Genomic DNA, 21,791 nt, shown 5'->3' on the forward strand with positions numbered 1-21,791 from the left:
AAATACTCTTTCCAGATTTTCTCATGTACAGCTAAGTAATCCACCTTCCATTACCATACTAAAGTGCTGCTATGTCAACAAAGTTCTTTCTTCACTAACAGGGATGGAAATAACCTACTGGTTTGCATAACATAGCACAGTAGAAAATGCAGAGAAATCCCATTGATACATTGAATGCCTGGGTTGCTGGTTGCTGGACCATAGGCATGGTCTTTGGGCCAAAGATGATGCACAAAAGAAGCTAGTGATTTCCATGTGTCTTTCAAAGCTGTGACAGTCAAGAGTCTGGTGAAGTTCTCATTAGTTCACCTGAATTTAGGAGCAGCTAGACAAATGGAATCCTGTAAGAAAATCAATGAGAGCAATTTAGATTTCTCTTGTCCTCTGGGGAGGAGTAGAATACATTTCTCCCATGCAACGCCCATGACACTGTCTGGGCTCAGTCGACATTCCGTAAGGGCCATCCTCACTGCCATTTTGGTCATTCTAACCTGGTAATGCTTGTGCTCAGATCCATAAAACGATGTTCCCAAAATGAGATTTGCATAGAAGGAATGGCTCTGTGTGATGTCTACCAGGCAGCCTAGGCAGAGCATAGGCTACATCAATGCCCCTAATGTTCTTGTTGGGAGCCACTGGCCCCCGGAAGAAGGCAGAATTGTTTTATATTTTAGAATCCATAAAAATTAAGGAAAGTGCTTCCTGAGTAAGCTCTACCGTGGAAAGGTCGCTTGCAAGGAATAAGAACTAAATTGTTGTTAATTAAATCATGACTTGGGGAAAATGGACTTTCGGGATTCATTTTTTCAGCACACAATACTGAAAGTATATCCCATTCCAGGTGCTCTACTACGTTTTGGAGTTAGAAATGCTTCGACTCCGGGCGCCTGGGTGGCTCAGTTGGTTAAGCGACTGCCTTCGGCTCAGGTCATGATCCTGGAGTCCCTGGATCGAGTCCCGCATCGGGCTCCCTGCTCGGCAGGGAGTCTGCTTCTCCCTCTGGCCCTCCCCTCTCTCATGTGCTCTCTCTCATTCTCTCTCTCTCAAATAAATAAATAAAATCTTTAAAAAAAAAAAATACTTTGACTCTGCCCTCCCAGCGTGTCTCAAACTCACTTGGGACATAAATAGGAAAGCAGGGTGAATACTGAGCCTGTGGGGCTGTGCTCATTGTTTAGGGCTGGCATCCATTCTGATCTGCCAGTGCCCATAGTGCACGAGTTGTTAAAATACTTTCAAGTTCACCTATGTAAATAAATGATTAAAAGCGGGGGGGTCGCTTGGGTGGCTTAGTTTGTTAAGCATCTGACTCTTGATTTCTGCTCAGGTCATGATCTCAGGGTCGTGAGATCCATGCTGGGCGTGGAGCCTGCTTAAGATTCTCTCTCTCCCTCTGCTTCTCACCCCTCCCTCTCAAAAACAAAGCAAGCCATGGTACTTTAGCTTCTAATGTGCCAGGTAGCATTCTAAATATTTTGTATTTTTCATCCTTTTTTCTTTTTTTTTTAAAGATTTTATTTACTTATTTGAGAGAGAGAGTGAGAGAGAGAAAGAGCACAAGAGGGGGGGAGGGTCAGAGGGAGAAGCAGGCTCCTCGCTGAGCAGGGAGCCCGATATGGGACTCGATCCCGGGACTCCAGGATCATGACCCGAGCCAAAGGCAGTCGCTTAACCAACTGAGCCACCCAGGCACCCCATCCTTTTTTCTTTTACAACTTAAATTTCTTCTCAGTTTAAAGACCTAAGTCTAAACCAGATTCCTTTTTTGCGGGATAAAATGGCTCATGCATTTCGATATTGGTGCAGTCTGCCATATTGCTCTCACAAAAGGTTAGACCAATTTATGTTCCCACCAAAAGTATATGAGGGTGTTTACCCCATTGCCAGCATGAGCCATTATCAAATCTAAAAATAAATGCAAATTATCCACACACAAAACATCTCATTTTAATTTCCATTTTTCTGATTTTAGTTAGTAAAAATTTTTGCAAGTATTTTTTTAAGATTTTATTTATCCATTTAGTTGAGAGAGAGAACACACAAGTGTGAGCAGGGAAGGGAGAGGAGAAGTGGCAGAGGAAGAGGGAGAGAATCTCCAGTAGACTCTGTGCTGAGTGTGGAGCCTGAAACAGGACTCAGTCTCACGACCCTGAGATCGTGACCTGAGCCGAAACCAAGAGTCCAACGCTTAACTGACTGAGCCACCCAGGAGCCCCACTTTTGCAAGTGTTTTAAGACATTTATCTGAAGTCTTAAATTCAGTTTGGACAAAAATATCAGCAAGGAATATTCTTTCATCAACACTAATTATACATTTGTGAAAATGTATTAGAACAAATAAAACAATTTTAAGATATCTGGGTATAAGATCAACATGTAATCAGTGGTTTTCAGTTCATTGGAATGGTATTAGCTAAGCAGTACCAAAACTGTTTATCTTTTTTCCTTTCTTTCTTTTTACCTTTTAACCTCCTCACCCATTTCTCCCACCCACCACCAGCAACTAGCAATCTGTTCTCTGTATCTATGAGCTTGTCTTGCTTTTGTTGTTGTTGTTGTTGTTGTTGTCTTTGTTTTTAGACTTCACATACAAGAGAGATCATAAAGTATTTATCTTTCTCTGACTTATTTAACTTAGTCTAATGCCCTCCGTGTTCATCTATGTTGTCACAAATGGTGAGATTTCCTTCTTTTCATGGCTGAGTAATATATTCCATTGTGTATGAGAGAGAAAGTGTGTGTGTGTACACATTTCTTTATCCATTCGTCCATTGATGGACACTTAGGTTGTTCCCATATGTTGGCTATTATTAATAATGCTGCAAGGAATATGGAGGGGCGGATATCTTTTTGAGTTCATGTTCTTGTTTTCTTCGGATAAATACCCAGAAGTGGAATTCTTAGATCATGCAATAGTTCTATTTTTAATCTTTTGACGAACCTCCATACTGTCTTCCACAGTGGCTGCAGCAGTCTACATGTCCACCAGCAGTGCATGCGCGTTCCCTTTTCTCCACATCCTCTCCAACACTTGCTACATCTTGTATTTTTGAAAAAAGCCATCTTAACAGGTGTGAGGTGATGTCTCATTGTGGTTTCAATTTGGATATCTCTAATGATCAGTGATGTTGAGCATCCTTTCATGTATTTGTTGGGCATCTGTATGTCTTCTTTAGAAAAGTATCTATTCAGATCTTCAGCCCATGTTTTCATTGGATTATGTTTTGCTGTCAGGTTGTATGAAATCTTTATCTATTTTGGATATTAGGCCCTTATCAGATACATGACTTGCAAATATCTTCTCCCATTCAGTAGGTTGCCTTTTTATTTTGTTGAGGTTGCCCTAGTTCTGCAGAAGCTTTTTTTAGTTTGATGTCATCTCACTTGTTTATTTTTTCCTACTTGTTTATTTTTGCTTTTGTTGCTTTTGCCTTTGGTGTCAGATTAAAAAAATCATTGCCAAGCCCTATGTCAAGGAGCTTACTGCCTGTGTTTTCTTATAGGAGTTTATGGCTTCAGGTCTTATGTTTAAGTCTTTAATCCATTTTGAGTTAATTTTTGTGTGTGGTGTAAGCTAGGGGTATACTTCTCATTCTTTGGCTGTCCAGTTTTCCTAACACTATTTATTGCAGAGACTGCACTTTCCCCATTGTGTATTCTTCTCTTCTTTGTCATAAATTAATTAACCATATCTGCATGGGTTTATGTCTGGGCTCTCTATTTTGTTCCACTGATCTATGTGTGTCTGTTTTCATGCCAATACCATACTGTTTCAATTATTATAGCTTTGTAATATAATTTGAAATCAGAGAGCCTGGTGCTTCCAGCTTTGTTCTTTTTCAAGATTGCTTTGGCTATTTGGGGTTTTGTGTCTGTGGATCCATATAAATTTGGGGATTATTTGTTCTATCTCTTTGAAAATTGACAATGGAATTTTAATAGGGATTGTACTGAATCTGTAGATTGCTTTGCATAGTGTGGGTTTTTAACAATATTGAATTCTTCCAATCTATGAGCACAGAATATCTTTCTGTTTATTTGTGTCTTCGGTTACTGTCATCCATGCCTTATAATTTTCAGTGTACAGGTTTTTCACCTCCTTGATTAAATTTATTTCTAGGTATTTTTTGATGTAATTATAAATGGGATTGTTTTCTTAATTTCTCTTTCTAACAGTTCACTATTAGTATATAGAAATGCAACTGATTTTTGTGTATTGATTCTGTGTCCTGCAACTTTACTGAATTCATTTTTTCTAACAGTTTTGATGGAATCTTTAGGATTTTTCTATGTATAATATCATGTCACCTGCAAATAGTGATGGTTTTACTTCTTCCTTTCCACTTTCGATGCCATTATTTTTCTTGCCTAATCGTTCTGTCTAGGACTTCAATACCGTGTCAAATAAAAGTGGTAAGAGTGGACATCCATGTCTTTTTCCTGATCTTAGAGGAAATGCTATCAGCTTTTCACTGTGTTGAGTATAATGTTAGCTGTGGGTTTGTCATATATGGTCTTTATTATGTTGAGGTACCTTTCCTCTGTACCACCTTTGTTGAGAGTTTTTATCATAAATGGATGTTGAATTTTGTCAGATGCTTTTTCTGCATCCATTGAGATGATCATAAGATTTATATCCTTCATTTTGATAATGTGGTATAACATACTGATTTGTGGGTGTTGAACCATCCTTGTCTCCTTAGACTAAATCCCACTTGATCGTGGTGTGTGATATGTATTTTTGAATTTGCTTTTCTAATATTTTGTTGAGGATTTTGGCATCTATGTTCATTAGCAGTTATTGGCTTACGTATTTTTTTTGTGGTGTCCTTCTTTAGTTTTGGTATCAGGGCAGTGCTGGCCTTATAAAATGAGTGTGGGGGCGCCTGGGTGGCTCAGATGGTTAAGCGTCTGCCTTCGGCTCAGGTCATGATCCCAGGGTCCTGGGATCGAGTCCCGCATCGGGCTCCCTGCTCCTTGGGAGCCTGCTTCTCCCTCTGCCTCTCTCTCTCTCTCTCTCTGTCTCTCATGAATAAATAAATAAAATCTTTAAAAAAAAAAAAAAATAAATAAAAAAATAAAATGAGTGTGGGACAGTTCCTTCCTTTTCTATTTTCTGGGAGAGTTTAAGAAGGATTGGTATTAATTTTTCTTTGAATGCTTGGTACATTGCACCAATGAAGCCATCTGGTCTTGGACTTTTATTTGTTGGTAAATTTTTTATTACTGATTCAATCTCCTTGCTAGTAATTTGTCTGTTCAGATTTCCTACTTCATCATTATTCACTCTTGTAGATTTTATGTTTCTGAAAATGTGTCCATTTTTTCTAGGTTGCCCAATTTGTTGGCATGAAATTGTTCATAGTGGTTTCTTATGAGCCTTTGTATTTCTGTGGTATGAGTTGTAACATTTCTTTCATTTCTCATTTTTAGTCCTCTCCCTGTTTTTCTTGGTGAGTCCAGCTAAAGGCTTGTCAATTTTGTTTATCTTTTCAAAGACCAGCTCTTAATTTCATTTATCTTCTTTATTATCCTTTTAGTCTCTATTTCATTTATTTCTGCTCTAATCTTTGTTATTTCCTTTGGTCTACTAACTTTGGGCTTTGGGCTTCATTTGTTCTTCTTTATGTCCTTTGTCCTTTGATTGTAATAACAGCCCTCTGAAGGATTATCACAAACAGTATCATTTTAGAGTGTTGTTACACCAATTAAAGGATATCGTCATAAAAAAACTAAAGAGAGGGGCACCTGAGTGGCTCAGTCGGTTAGGCGTCTGCCTTCGGCTCAGGTCGTGATCCCAGGGTCCTGGGATCGAGCCCCGCATCGGGCTCCCTGCTCTGTGGGAAGCCTGCTTCTCCCTCTCCCACTTCCCCGCTTGTGTTCCCTCTCTCTCTGTGTCTCTCTGTCGAATGAATAAATAAAATCTTTAAAAAAAAAAAAAACAAAAGAGAAAACTGAAACACACGCAAGTTAAATTACTTACTCAAGGTCACAAAGCTAAGGAGTGGTGGTCAAACTCCGAAATTCAGAACACATACTCAGCTACTGCAACATATGTTGGAAAACACAATAGGGCAAAAAGGAACAAAAACTAACTCTCCTTGGCAGAGTTTCGAGAAAAGGGATGGGCTGTTCAGAAAAGAGAAGGGATATCTGAGCTATGACTTGAAATATGAGCAAGATTTGACACACCAGGTGGGGAAAAATGAGAAGGGCATCCAGAGTTATGGAAGTGTGGGGTAAATGTGGGGGCATAACAGAGGATGTGACAGGTGCCAGATTGGGTGAGCCTTCTGTGTGCTCTGTGTTCATGCATCTTGACTTTGTGCTATAGGGAGGTGGTGGGGAGCAGCTGAAGCATTTCAAGTCTGCAGAGTGGTATCATGTTTGTATTTTAGAAAGCTAAAGCAAGAAAGGGAAACCAGACCATGTCAAGAAGAACCCTGAAAAAAAGTTGGGTATGACTTTCTCTGGTACTTCATAATTCAAATATGAAAATCTTATGGAAAGGTGATAGAGCTTGACAACTCAACATTTATCAGATCTGTTGAGCAGTGGAGAATGGGAAGAGTACAAAGCGTGTAGAAGCCGGTGTTACCCTCTTCCCAAATAAATCAAGCAAACTAATATCTCAGTATAGTCCTGCTGAGGCCAATGTTTGACAGCTTTTTCCTTCTGTAGCCAAGTGAATACGCTTAAGGCAGATCCCTTTTCCATTTGGTTTCACCTGATCCCCGACCCCTGTAACTAAGATACTGCCTTCTTGAAACTGAACCACAACAATTTGGGAAAGAATAACAATTTGAATTCCTCCACCCCACCCCCCACCCATGTCAGTAGGGGAAGGAGGATGGTGGAGTGCAGAATTAGGTAAAACCACTGACTATAGGACTGGGTTTGAGCCCTAGCTCAGCAGCTTACTAGCTCTTTGGATAATTGAACTTATTTTGATGAGCTTCAGCTTACTCCTCCATAAAAAGGGAATGATAATTTCTACCTCATAGAGTTGTTATGAATTAATAATGTATATAACATGCCTGGTACATCGTAGGCATTCAGTAACCAGTAGATATTTATTAATTAAATTAAATTCGTGTTTATTAATTTAAAAACTCTGACTTCATTGACAACTTTACAGATAAGATTCTGAGGTTCTGAAGAAATATTCTGACTACCCAGAGAGGCACTAGATATATCCTATTTAAATAGTTAATGTTGCCTGGGTCCCCAAGTGACTCATGTTCTTTGATAACCATTTTGTTGAGGGGAATGAAACAGCTTGTATTGGTGCTAAAAGGAAAGACACAGAATTTTAATGTCAATGTCAGGGTGACAGGGTCTGACAAAGCCTACAAAAATGAATGAGATAGAAAGGCCAGAAGGGCTCCATTCTTCCTCCAGATGGAGAAAAAAAATGCCATTTAACTGGAGAGAGTATCACACATACAGGCAAAAGGACAACAGAAAACAAGAATTAATAAATGGGAAAACAAGCTTAGCGGGCTCATTACTGCTAAAAAAAAAAAAAAAAGGGGAGGACTTATTACTCATAATCAGCTCAGCATCATTATGCAGTTGTCAGCATCATCTTTTGTCAGGTGTTTGAAGAACTTAAACGTTTGCTTCCCTTGGATGACTAAAGAGGGAGCAGAGTTTTGGTCAATCCTCTGTTGTATTTCCAGTTTGCCAGAATTGTTAAGAGGTAGAATGTCTTGTCCCATTGTTCCTCGGTGTGGACTTTCTCACGCAGCCTTTGTTAAAACATGGGAAGGAACAGTGCTGTGCTGTGAATCATACAAACAGGATGAGTTGAGATTGACTTTGTTGTAGAGATGTTTACTCAACCATTGGTCCATCTCACTAAAGGCCGGATTCTTTCCCTATCTCTTTGTTTATTTATTTAGTCTAGTAACTTTTATTTTTCTTTCCACTGGGGAGGGAAAAATTGTTTTGCAATCCCAATTATAAAGATGCAGTCTTCATATTTGATGGTCCACACAAGAAATGTGGTGCTAGAAGTAAATGAATGTTAGTTAATAATCAGCATGATCACCCTATGTGTCACTTTAGCACTTGTAGTTTTTGCCCTGGTTCTCCCTTTGATTTTCTTTTTTAAAGATTTTATTTATTTATTTGAGAGAGAGAGAATGAGCGGGAAGGAAAATGAGAAGCAGACTCCTGCCGAGCAGGGAGTCTGCTTCTCCCTCTGACCCTCCCCCCCTCGTGCTCTCTCTCTCTCATTCTCTCTCTCTCAAATAAATAAAAATCTTAAAAATAATAATAATAATAATATTAATGGTAGCTTGCAGTTAAGAAGGGCCAGGAGTTATGTTTTAAGTTTTGTGGTCATTATTTATCCCCCTGCCCCAACACACACACACACACACACACACACACACACACACACGCATACACATGGACTCATTCACTTGCAAACTCCATACTTTGAAGAATATTTCACAGGTGAGCAACTGAGTCTTGGAGATGTTAAGACTTGCCCAAGACCAAATAGCCAGAAAGCAGTGGGTCCAGGAGTGTGGCTCTTCAGTGGCCTTTCTTTTGCAGTTCACAGGGACCCACTGAAGCACTATGCTCCTGCATGTTGGTGGAGGGACCTTGTCTTACTCATCTTTGTACCCAACTCCTAGCACAGAACAGAATGGAACAAGGGGGTGATGCAACTAGTACTGTATTTTAGGAAGATAAATCTGGCAAGGATGAGTGGGATGAAAAGAACAGGAAAAGCTGGTGGCATGGAGAGCAGTTGAGATGTTATTTTAATAATAAAGACCATTAACAAGATAGGCATGAGGGAGAAGCATTGAGAATAGAAGGGAAGCAGAGCATGTGGAAGAGATTTAGCTTGGAGGAGGCCACGTGGCTTGATGAGCGTGCGTAGGCAGTGAGGAGTACCAGGTCTTTGGATAAGTATCCAATCATATAGCAAATATTTCTTGAGCATCGCCTTTGTACCAGGAACTATTCTAGAGGCTGGGGATACAACAGTGATTAGGCAAATGAGGATTTTGCTCTCATGGACCTTATATTCTCATTGGAGGATATATTGGTCAGTGTTCTCCAAAGAACCCTACTGTATCCCACCATATTATATATCATATGTATATATATGTATATATCACATATATATATATTATATATATAATATATATATATGAGAGAGTTTTCAAGGCATTGATTTCTCAAGAAATTGGCTACGTGATTATAGGGCTGGCAAGTCAGGAATCTGTAGGGCAGGCCTACAGGCTAGGAACTCGAGCAGAATCTGATGCTGCCGACTGGAGGCAGAATTTCTGCCTCAGTTTTGTTCTTATGGCCTTTACCTGATTGGATAAGGCCCACCTAGATTGTTTAGAATAATCTTTATTTAAAGTTTAAAGTCAACTGATTGTAGATGTTAACCAGATCTATGACATTCCCCTAGATTAGGGTTTGATTGAATGCCTGGGCTCTATAGCCTAGCCAAGGTGACCCACAAAACTTACCATCACAGAGACGTCAGAATGACCAGTGCATAGAGGGGAATGACCCGGGGTGTTCGAGAACAATTACCAGCTTTTGTGGCTTGGAGACTCTGGGGAGACCTCTCTGCATGAGTAGGTGTATCTCCAGCTTACAAATGGGGTACCTGAAGCTTGGGGATAGTAAGAGACTTACTGAAGCTCAGACAGCTGCTGACTGGCCCTCCCTGATGCCAGCACGTGTGCGGGAGACCCAGCAGAGGCTGCCTCCCCAGAGCAGTCAGAAGGATCGTGATGTTCAACATTTTTCCCGGAAGGAACGCCATTTGGTGAGCAAGTTCGGATTCAGAGCTTGCTCCCTGAATGCAGAGCCTGAACGTAGGGAGGTCCATACTGCTTCGGGGGAGGGGGTTCATTCCACTTTAGTCCCTCCCTCACTTCTGCCAGTGCCCAGCTTAGGGCTCTGGTGCCAGTCGATCATTCTGCCCAGAACACCCTCCTTCTTCTCCCCTCCCCTTCATGCGGATAACAAATGTCCATCCATGTGGCCCTCGAGTGTTCGCTTTGGCACTTGATCAGAAAGATCTTCCCTGAGTACTGCAACGAGATGATGAATCTTCCAGTTAGAAGCCTCCCCAAACTCCGTGTTCTTCTAATGTGGTACTTAGCACTGTTGTCATTAAGTCGTTTATTTCTGTTATTTTATTAACATCTGCTCCTCCTGTTGCACTCCCGAAGGGAAGGAGCCAAATCACTACCATGCTGATTCCCAGTGTTGAGCCCGATCCTTGGCGTTGATTACTTGTTGGATGAATGTATGGAGAGAGGAACGAGTGAGTGTGATATGTAGCTTCCAAGGAATAAATCTGCAGGCATTCCAGACGATCATCTGGGAACATGATGACACATGCAGGTTGCTACTCTCCTGTTCCAATTGCCAGTCTAATCTGATCCAGCATACATACAGCTAACCCCAGCCTCAGCACGTGGGTTTCTCCCCAATTTCCATTTAAAAGCTGGCCCTTGGGCACCTGGGTGGCTCAGTCGTTAAGTGTCTGCCTTCGGCTCAGGTCATGTTCCCAGGGTCCTGGGATCAAGCCCCAACATCGGGCTCCCTGCTCGGCGGGAAGCCTGCTTCTCCCTCTCCACTCCCCCTGCCTGTGTTCCCTCTCTCACTGTGTCTTTCTCTGTCAAATAAATAAATAAAATCTTTAAAAATTTTTTAAAAATTAAAAAAAATAAAAGCTGGCCCTTCCTGCCCTCTTCCCTACTTTAGGGGTCCCTCTGAAGCATCTGAGCCGAAAGCCCCCTATCACAAAGAAAACGGTTAGAACTGTTAGAACAAAAGAAGGCAAAGGTGAGAGACAGAGAGTAAACGTATTCCAGGAATAGTGCCGCACCGAGGACAAGGTCAGGCGTGGACAGGATGTCCTGCGAAGCCCTCATACTTCAGGCCGACCATTCCCTCTCTTCTTGCCCCAGGCAGGAACTTCTGTCTGCTTCTGCCTGTGGTCGGGAGTGAGAAGAAAAGCTTCTGACTCCAGCAGCCCCTGATGATCTCTTGGGCCCCTGAGAGCCACATTGAGTGAAAGGTCAGTTAGGAGGCCCCCCTCCTGCCCCTCCTGAGCTCTGCTGGCACGCAGGGAAGGCTCGCGGGCCCGGTGCATGAGAGCGGCAGGGGCGTTGAGCACGTCAGCTGTACACACAGTAAAGGGTACAGGGCCGTTCACCCCGGCTTCTGCTTCAGCAGCCAGCGGCCATCACAACGTAGAACGGCATCTGTGTCGTTAAATGCTTCCAGGAGCGCTTCCGCCCTTCTGTGTGAGCGCCCAAATATTAATGGAAACAGGCCTTTATTTTGCAGTTGTCTTCTGACTGGAGGAAAGAAACTCTGGGTATTATTTGCAAATAGCCTCTCTCGAGTTATATCCTCAAAGGTCTGTGCAGGCCTCCCCACTTACATTCTTCCCCGCTAAGCGTTCTTCCTATTGAGAAAGAGAATAATCTCTCTGTGTCTGCATTCTCTACATTTTCTGAAACTTGGAAGACTCAGTTGTGAATCAGAGGACAGTCCTGGGATCCAGACAAAATTTGACTGTGTCAGCACAGGGTATAAGAGGAAGCTCACTGGCCCAGGAGCTAGGAGACGGAGGTTTGGGTCTTGGCTCTGTTTCTGAGCAGTCGAGTGACCTTGGACAAGTCTCTGGGCTGTGGTGGACTAGGTCGTTCTCTGCAGTTACCGCCACTCTAAGATGTATGGTTCTCATTGCAGGCATCTTTTCCACAAGTCCTGTGTTGACCCTTGGCTTCTAGACCATCGCACCTGTCCCATGTGCAAGATGAACATTCTTAAAGCCCTAGGGATCCCGGTAAGCACAGCCCAGCCTACAGCATCGTAATGTGTGTCTTTCTGCATTACCCCCAAAGCAGGGAGAAAACAGCACACGTGGATTTTCTCTGACCCTTCACCTGCACAGCAGGGGTGTCATCCGATGAGGCCCCAAGAAAACGCCCATGTCTGAGAACATTTCTCCTCTCACTTTCTCTCAGCCGGGGAACATCACAACCCTCTCACCGCATCCATGCCTGTGACCCGAGATGCTGCTTCTGCAGCTCGTAAGCTTCTCATCTGGGTTCCAGGCTGTGAGCGCAGGCAGGCCATAGCAGAGACTAGATGGTCCAGTTGCCCATTGCTCGCCTCCTGTACATTACTCATGCGCTGTCTGCAAGGACATCTGCATGCCACGCTTTCTGAGGCTGCCTTACGCCTAGCTTTCCCGGGAAAGAAACTCTTCTGAACAAGGGGAGGCAAAGCCAGCCACTGGGAATCTGGCCCAGAGCCTCTGCTCAACTCAGGTCTCCGCAGAGACCTCGAGTGAACAGGAAAGCAGAGCCAGAGCCCCTTAATTCTAGCACTGCCATCCCGCTGATGCCCTCGGTTATGTGTTTATAAAATTTAGTCTCTCCCCCAGTGCAAAGTGAAGCCCACCAGCTGGCTGGCTCGCTGCTCCAGGGAAGGACTCTCCGAGGACTGTATAAGAGCGAAGCCCACAAGCTGGTGGTTGGTGAGACACCAGCTGCAGCAGGGAGGGCAGGAAGCAAGCCAGGCCACCAAATCCGAGGGCTGTGCAGAGAAATGAGAAAAACACGGGCGCTGTCTAAAAGCAGCTAGACAAACAGGATGCAGAGCCCAGCCTCCTCCCTGTCCCCTCCACTCTGCCGCAGCCTCTCTGTTGTCACTTCTCCCTACTAATGGCAGAGAATAAAGAGAATGTTAAGGGTCCCAAGATATCACTGAAGAAGAAAGGACCAGATAGCAAAGGTTTCCTTTCATGCCAAAGGGCTAATTATCCTAGGACTATCAGAGTGGCTCTGTTGGAGAGGGCACATCTGAAGCATTCTGAGGTCATGCATTGGCTGAATTTTCTACCCCGTACCAGCTGCATCCACACCAGCTGTATGCTGTTTTTCATGGTTGATACACCAAACACAGATCAGCTCATGTGACTGTCGCTTTGAGCTAGATTTTATAAAGGCAAAGCATTAAATTTTCAGACCAGAGTTGTAAATGCATAATGCATTCAAGGTGAAAATCAATTACAGTGAACATGAAATATTAGTAAGAACCCAACCTCTCTACCAGATATTGGGAGCTTAGAAAGTTGAAGTCAGGGTGTGCACTCTTCACATTTCTGGCTGCAACTGATTCATACGGGGGAGGAGGGGAAATGTAGGTAGTGTGTGCCTGCGTATGTGTATGTTGTCTTTAGTCTCCAACATCTTTAGAATACTTACAGTGAAAGGTAGACAGTCACGCTATTTGTTCCAGTTCCTATTCCGCAGGATATTCTCGAAGCTCCCGATTATCAATCCCAGTGCTTCTTGGTCAGGACAATGAAATCAAACCACCCCTGGTAGTTAAATTTTGTACTAAATAGCATTTGACTTCAGGCTTTTCCAGAGGAGGTATGACTTCTCCAGAAGCTATTGAGAATGAGTTGAGAATACAGATACTGTTTTAAAAAACAGAATTATTGGGTGGCCTTTGTGCTTATTTCCAAAATTAATAGCATTTTCACTTTTAGCAGTTGGGCGTTTTGTTCATGGTTCCATGCCCACCAAGTATGGAGGATAGCATTTTACTTAGCACACTTGACTTCCAGAAAAATAAACATGGGTAGCATCTTTGGGATTTGACCAAGGATTCATAAAGGCCAGCTGAACGGGAACATGACACGCATCTGAGCTCGACCCAGAGAACAGAACATCCTCCAGGAAGAAGAAGGCATGTGTGCTACTTCTCAGGAAGCACCAAGGCAACTGGCTACCCTCTTGCCTCCCCAAGGCTTTTCTGGTTTTGTTCTAGAGGATGATACTGAAGTCTGGATCTGGGAGGAATTTGGGATGTTGTTCCACTCCATACTTCACCGTTGGGTAGCACCATGCCTAAACTATACCAAAAAGATGATTTTTTTTGGCATTCGTATAACTTCCCATGTCACTGGACAAGCTCACAGCCTTCTCAATTAGTAAATACTTCCTATAGCTAACTGAAACCCTTTGTATGCTGCTTACAGAGATTGTTTTCTAATTTTTCTAAATTCCTTGTATTCCGTTCTTAAGGAAAATTGAAAAGAGCTTGTCAGTCTCTAAAAATTAGTGCCTGTTGGTGCTTACCTCTGTTTCCCTTTCATATGCCAAGTTCTCAATAAATGTCTGTGGCATTGTTGAACTTCAGAGTCTGAAGGCTGCCAGTCACAGCATCATATTTATGAAATTCAGTCTGGTCCTCCTTTGAACAGTGCCCGCTCACCAAGGCCTCAGTTGTAATCTTGGTCAACTAAATTGTCTCCAGATACAGGTGGAAGGTTTTTTTGGCTTGGTTTTGGTTTGGGTTTGGTTGTCTTTAACTGAGTATCCTTGTGCGCCCCTATGCTCTAAGGCAAATCCATGTAAGTTGAAAGCTGGAAGCTGAAGCAAACACCTTCTCCTATCACTGTTGTCCTGATACGAATAGCATGATTGTTATTGAACAGAAATCCCACGTAGCTGCGGTATTCCCAAGTTCCTGACTGTTTAGGGATTGGTTTATTTGAGGAGTTTCCCCATGCTCACCTGAATTTGAATACCTGCGCCGTATTCACTTGCAGCTGGTATTTGACATCTCTGCTAAACATTATGACTGTAATTTCTCGTAGTGGTCTATAAATTGGGTTTCTTCCAAAATATTTTATTTGATGAACCCCTTAGAGTGGATATAAACTGTGAGTTTCTCTAAGCTGTGGTCTATTAAATGTTACACCTAAGCCAAATTATTCATGTGTGCCACCATTAACAGTCCCATTGAGCTAATGAGCTCTTTCTGTTTTTCCCTCCTGTTAAAGATATAATACTGTTCCTACTAGTCCACAAAGGAAAAGAGAATACTCTGCATTGAAATTAATAACTTTAAAAAAAAAAAAAGAAAAGAGGTAAAACAAAGGAACGATATCAACAAGTGAAGTCAACATTTTGAAAAATAAGTCCGTTGTTATCGCATCTGTGACTGTATTCAGATGCTTATGGATGAAAGACCAGGGGCGCCTGGGTGGCTCAGTTGGTTAAGCGACTGCCTTCAGCTCAGGTCATGATCCTGGAGTCCCGGGATCGAGTCCCGCATCGGGCTCCCTGCTCAGCAGGGAGTCTGCTTCTCCCTCTCCCGCTCCCCCCTCTTGTGCTCTTTCTCTCTCTCAAATAAATAAAATCTTAAAAAAAAAAAAGAAAGACCAACCAGCGCAGTATTCTCATCATGAAATCTTTTCTTTCCTGGTACCCCACACAAAATTGGTTTTGCTTTTAAGTGTTTTTATGTACTGTAGGGGAAGAAAAAAACATGTTTTTCCCCTTCTACCCTCCTAGGTTCTCTGACTGGGGTCCTGGAAATGAGACTAGCAAAAGATTACTAAAACAACCAGACATTTATTCACATGTGCATTGCCCATGCACATGGGAGTGTGTAGGGATGAGTAACTCAAAGGGGTTGTCAGAACTTGGACATATAGAGCATCTTCATGAAAGAACAAATTTTTAGAGAAGCGACAAGACAAAGGAAAAGACCTTGAGTTTCTAGGGCAGCAAATTGTGGGAAAGTACGTATATGAGGGAAACTAATGGCCGATAAGGGCATGGTAGTAAGGTGTGTTATTACAGATCCATTTTGGCGTCAACTCCCAGACTCTGTTTATAAGAATGTTCTCTTCCTGGTACAAGGAGGGAGGCCACCTTTACAAATTTATGCCCTACTTTTAGGCAGATGGGAGGAAGGCAGATAATATGTCTTTATCTGCTTCTTCTCGACTGTGTTTAACTCAAAATAATCGTTATGCCAGCAGCACACTTTGAGGTGGCATAATCTGCTACCCTTGAATAGCATACCTTACCTCCGCATAGAACTTGACAGTTTTTAAAAACATTTTCTCAAATCCTCCCTTCATTGATCTAGGGCAAATACTAACATTCCCAGCTTCTCATAGTAATAAACTGAAACTCAGATAAAATATTCAAACTGAGGGGCGCCTGGGTGGCTCAGTCGTTAAGCGGCTGCCTTCGGCTCAGGTCATGATCCCAGGGTCCTGGGATCGAGCCCTGCATCGGGCTCCCTGCTCAGTGGGAAGCCTGCTTCTCCCTCTCCCACTCCCCCTGCTTGTGGTCCCTCTCTCGCTGTGTCTTTCTCTGTCAAATAAATAAATAAAATATTTTTTAAAAATATATTCAAATTGGTATTTACTGAGCACCTAATAATTGACAGACACTGTATGAGGGTTTGGAATTTAAGATCAATATAATGTAGTGACTTCACTTTAAAAGCTCATGTCTCATTTATATGTGGAATATAAAAACTGAGCTCATAGAAACAGAGAACATACTGGTAGTTGCCAGAGGCTGGGGGTTGTGGTGGGGGTGAAATGGGTAAAGGTGGTCAAATTATAAGATAAATAAATCCTGGGGATGTAAGGCACAGCATGGTAACAATCCTGTATTGTATATTTGGAAGTTGCTAAGAGAGTAGATCTTAAAATTTCTCATCACAGGAACAAACTTGTAACTATATGGGCTAATGGATATTGACTAAACTTATGTGTTAATCATTTTCCAGTATATATGTGTGTATCAAATCATCCTGTTGTCTAAACTACCACAGTGTTACATGTCAATTATATCTGAATAAAACTGGGGGGAAAGAAAGCTTGTGGACTAGTAGAGTGAGACAAAGACAAGCATAATTACAAATAAACTTAACAGGGAGAAAAATGCCTACACAGTGTCACAGTATCAAAGATGCTACCTGGGAGGGAACACTACTTAGAAAAGGTGACATTTGGGGGGCACGTGGGTGGCTCAGTTGGTTGAGCGACTGCCTTCGGCTCAGGTCATGGTCGCAGGGTCCTGGGATCGAGTCCTGCGTCGGGCTCCCCCTGCTCTTTGGGGAGCCTGCTTCTCCCTCTCCCTCTGTTGCTCCCCCTGCTTGTGTGCTCTCTCTATCTCTCTCTCTCTGTCAAATAAATAAATAAAATATTAAAAAAAAAAAAAAAGAAAAGAAAAGGTGACATTTGGCCTGGGAATTGAAGGATGGTTAGGAGTTCACCACAGTTAGTTGGAGACCTGGGGATAAGAAAGGGGGTGGGGGTGATTGGGGCTGAGCAGAGGAACAGCATAAGCTGAAGCACTGAGATAGCGAATATAGGGTCTGTGTTTTCCAAAGGCTGAGGTGAGACCAGAAAAGCTGGCTGGGGTGAGGGTGTAGAGACCTTGTTTTGCCCCACTAAGGAACTTATAATTTATTCTTTAAGAGAAAAGAAGAACATACCTTTTGTTTGTTTGTTTGTTTTTTAACATTTTATTTATTTGAGAGAGAGAGAGAGAGAGCACGATAGGGGAGAGGGTCAGAGGGAGAAGCCGACTCCCCGCTGAGCAGGGAGCCCAACGCGGGACTGGATCCTGGGCCTCCATCCCGGGACTCCAGGATCATGACCTGAGCCGGAGGCAGAGGCTTAACAAACTGAGCCACTCAGGGCCCCACTTTTTTTGTTTTTTTTTTTGAAGAGTGCTCTGGTGAGAAAGTAAGAGAATGGAATACACCAGGGAGGAAACTGTAAGGAAATAGGGAGGCTAGTAATGAGGGGAGAAAATTCGTAACATACCTGCTCATGTACAGTGTTATGATCTCTAAGTTTAGTAAATATGGTGGGTTGGTCATTCAGTGAACTGACTTTTGATAACTTGAGTTTCAGTGAATTGGCACACTTCCAATAGAGATGAAGAAGGTGAAACAAAAAGAAAATACAGAGAAAGAAGAAATGAGCTGAATTTGAGGGTTTTTATGAGATTGATGGAAATTTCCAGCTGACTATTGGAAACACAAGTGTGGAGTTTGGGAGACTGGTTTAAGAGTGGAAAGTTAGGACGAGAGTCCCCTGCTTTGGGTTTCTTGCTTTGTGCTCCCAGTGAGCCCATGAGTTATAGATTTTTCCTTTGGGTGAACTTTAAGCACAGTGTAGTCATTGTGATGTTAATTCAATCAGTGCCAATCCAGAATTTTCCTCACCTAATCCTACCTGTCCTGATCTGCACCCTTTGAGAGTGCAAAACCACGTAATTACCATCATTCAAGGCAATGTTGATGGTTAGATCAAGCAAAAAAAAAATTTAATTCATAGCTGTTCTTAAGATTTCACAAGACCGTATCTCTGCAATACCATCTTTTTAAAATAATTTTGGAGGCATAACAACTGAAAATCATTTTAAAAGCTGTTTGTGGAAGACATATAAACACATTCAATATAATTTTGAACGGCAGAACTAAGACCAAAGAGAAGAACTGGCAAGGGTAAGATTTTGCCCAGTGATAGAATAGTCTAACAAAGTAGCCAACACAGGCTCCCTTGCCAAGCTGAGAGCTCCCCATTTTTATGTTATTCAAGTGAGGCTGCCAGAGATCTGAGGATAGGGGCCTGGAGGGAGGGGAAGTCTTGCAATGAGTGGATCGTTAAACTAGATGGCATCACCATCTAGTTTTAGGATTCTAAAATTTTCATTTAGAGGATTTGACAAACGCGTGATCAATTTGCATGTTAAGTAAATAGGTTATTTTTTTACAGCTGGCTTTGGCTTCTGTTTAACCACCACAACAAAAATAGCCTCACCCTGTGTTTTGCGTGTATCTCTACTAAACAGTTCACCATGAGTCAGATTCTGTGCCCCATCTCTACTCTCATGTCATCAGTGCGTTTGCAAACAATGCATGGGTCTTTGGGGCTAATTATCTGCTGTCAGTCAGCTACTTCCTGTATGAGGAGTAAACACTATATATACGGAAGGGCTATCATTATAAATAAATGCCATGTCCCCCCCCCCAGTATTATATTAATATATGAATGTTGCTTCTCCTGGAATTAAAATGTTATATCTAGATCTGAATGGAACCCTTGAAAAGGAAATTTTGGAAGCTGTTTTCATGTTAATTACAGAAACTATAATGGAAAATTTTTTTAAGCGATTCAGGAAGAAGACAGTAAAGAACTTGGTTTTCCATTGAGACAAAAGACTTAGGCTATAAACATTTCATCTCTAACTTGATGACAGACACTAAGGGCAGATCCTTTTCTGTTCATATCAGCCCAACGCCGACTGCATGGATGACTTGCCCACCGACTTCGAGGGATCTCTGGGAGGCCCACCCACCAACCAGATCACAGGCGCGAGCGACACGACTGTAAATGAAAGTTCAGTCACTCTGGACCCTGCTGTCCGGACGGTGGGCGCCTTGCAGGTGGTCCTGGATACAGACCCCACCCCGCAGGAAGGAGAAGTCATCTTTACTACTAACAGTAAGTTCTGCTCTGCTTAGAAGCGCCATAGTCCACAGGATTGTCGCCACATAGGAATTAGAAAAAGACACTTTTCCTCAAGAAGAAAACAAGTGAATTGAGTATATAACATTGCCAGTTGTACCCAGCAAGGCCTTTAGAAGCCCAGCGCTTTCCAAAGCCAGCAGGGTAGACAGCAGACCTGGCTGTGCATCTTGCCTGCCCGCACACGACAGCATGTCATACCCCGCGGTACCTGAAGTGGGTAGGGCGCTGGCTCTGGTGTGGTGAAGAGCGAGTGAGAAAAGCAACTGCAGGGGATGCTTAGCAGGACTGGGCTAGGGCACAACCCTGCTCACTCTGTGTGAGTGTGTGTGTGTGTGTGTGTGTGTGTTTGAGAGAGAGCGTGCCCATGTCTGTCCAAGCTGGCCTGGGCTGCGTGCAGGACGGTGCTCTCCCCTGTTGCTGCAGGCCTCAGATATAAATGGTATTCCTTTAGGTGGGTGTTTATACAGTCCAACGTATACCCCTGTAAATGGCGGCATATTAAACTATCTTCTGGATTTCTTCCCCATCCTCTGCATATACTCTAACCCCAGCTCTAGTTGATGGTAGTTATAAAAATATTAAATAGCTGTGTTAGCATTCAAGATTGAAGCTAAAACCTAAAGCATTTGCTCTTTAGTCTTATACAGGAGAGAGAAAAGCTTTGGGAGTTCTAAGAAAACCAGCATGCAAATGAACTTTGGTTTAAGGTTTAAAGTGTGGGTGGATATTGAGATGTTAAAATAAGGTGTATTATTTCTCTTGATAGAAGTAACCTATTCACACAGAAAATTTGGAAATGGAGAAAAGCAGATTAAAGCCTTTGGGGCTATTTCTTTTTAAATTGGTCTCTTTTTTATATATTTGCGATATTTGTAGAATTTATAAAAATTATTCAGGCTGAAATGTAAAGATATGCTTTTTTCTGATGAAGAAACTAATAGGCCTTACTGTTGAAAGATTGAAACATGAAGAATAAAAAAGAATGCAAAAATCACTCAGTACCCCACCTGGAAATTATCACTCTTAACATTTTGGTATATTTCCTGATAATCTCTTATGGGATAGTTGAGACATTATCATAGGCGTTGAATGTGGAATATTATAACTGTAGAACTGCCATAGATCCTCAACAGAAAGTAACTTCAAGGGGCGCCTGGGTGGCTCAGTCGTTAAGGGTCTGCCTTCGGCTCAGGTCATGTTCCCAGGGTCCTGGGATCGAGCCCCGCATCAGGCTCCCTGCTCAGCAGGAAGCCTGCTTCTCCCTCTCCCACTCCCCCTGCTTGTGTTCCCTCTCTCTCGCTGTGTGTGTCTCTCTCTCTGCCAAATAAATAAAATTAAAAAAAAAAAATAGTAACTTCAAGAGGAACTTGGTGGCAAATATCTGCCCCCACACCGTTTGTTAGTTTTAGGTGGGTAAGAATTTTGACTTTGAAAACTTGACTTTTAGAGGCATTAACGACCTCAACACTGAAACAATGACCTTTAAACACTCCAAGTCCTTAAAGATGAATTCTGATCCCTTTGTTTTGAAGGCCTAGGGTGGTGCTGTCCAGTGTTAATATACTGTAAGTCACATATGTCATTTGAAATTTTCTGTAGTCACAGTAAAAAACATAGGTTAAGTTCATTTTAATGATCGATTTTATTTAACCCAATATACTCAAAATATTTTGCATTCTTTCTTTTGTATTAACGCCTCAAAATCTGGTGTGTGTTTTACATTTACAGCACATGTCAGTTTGAACTAGCCGCACTGCAGGGGCTGAGGAGCTGCATGTGGCTAGTGGCCCCCATACCAAAGAGCATAGACCTAGAATCCTAGTCATTTGGGGGTAGAAGAACCTTAAAGGTAATTTCATCTATACCCTGATAAACTTCTAATTTTTGGCATGAGACAGTCATGGCCCAGAAAAGTGGCTGATGCAGATCAGACGATAAGTTCCCTTTTCAGAGTCCGAGGCTGTCCCATAATTTTTCCATTTATTGACATCTTTGCTCCCCATCGGACATTTCACTGCTCATTGTCTCAGTGAAGTATATTGGGAGGCCTGATAAACTTCTGTTCGAAAACACTGAAGGCATAGCTTTTCTCAAGCCCGTAAGAAGAACCCAATCAAAAATGGATCATTTTCCTTGTCATAAAATATTATTTCATTTTCAAGAGAAAATATGTCCCCTGTGAGAGTCCATATTCTTGAAAGTGGATACGTACTTCACACATCTCCATAAAGGCCAGATGCCAAATGGAAAGGCATCACTTGTGGGCTAAAATACATCCAAAAATGAAATACGGGATCATGGTCTGCACCCATATACTTCGTAATCTCAAAACTGTTTTTGCCTAAAATAGGGTATTTAGGCCATGGCAGGCATTCAGTAGATGTGTCCAATCTAATCTTGAAGCAGGGTGCTCCTGATC

General features: G+C 42.4%; 1 protein-coding gene across 1 annotated transcript in view; it reads left to right on the top strand.

Annotated features, from left to right (window-relative positions):
- The window catches only part of RNF150 (ring finger protein 150), a 266,121-nt gene that overhangs the window by 204,103 nt on the left and 40,227 nt on the right, over nucleotides 1-21,791 (top strand). Inside the window, exons 5-6 of the mRNA XM_021679330.1 lie at nucleotides 11,752-11,848; nucleotides 19,135-19,345. Of these exons, the coding sequence (XP_021535005.1) occupies nucleotides 11,752-11,848; nucleotides 19,135-19,345 (308 nt within the window). The remainder of the gene's footprint in view (nucleotides 1-11,751; nucleotides 11,849-19,134; nucleotides 19,346-21,791) is intronic.

Source organism: Neomonachus schauinslandi, chromosome 2, assembly GCF_002201575.2.
Source record: "Neomonachus schauinslandi chromosome 2, ASM220157v2, whole genome shotgun sequence".
In the NCBI taxonomy this organism is placed as follows: domain Eukaryota; kingdom Metazoa; phylum Chordata; class Mammalia; order Carnivora; family Phocidae; genus Neomonachus; species Neomonachus schauinslandi.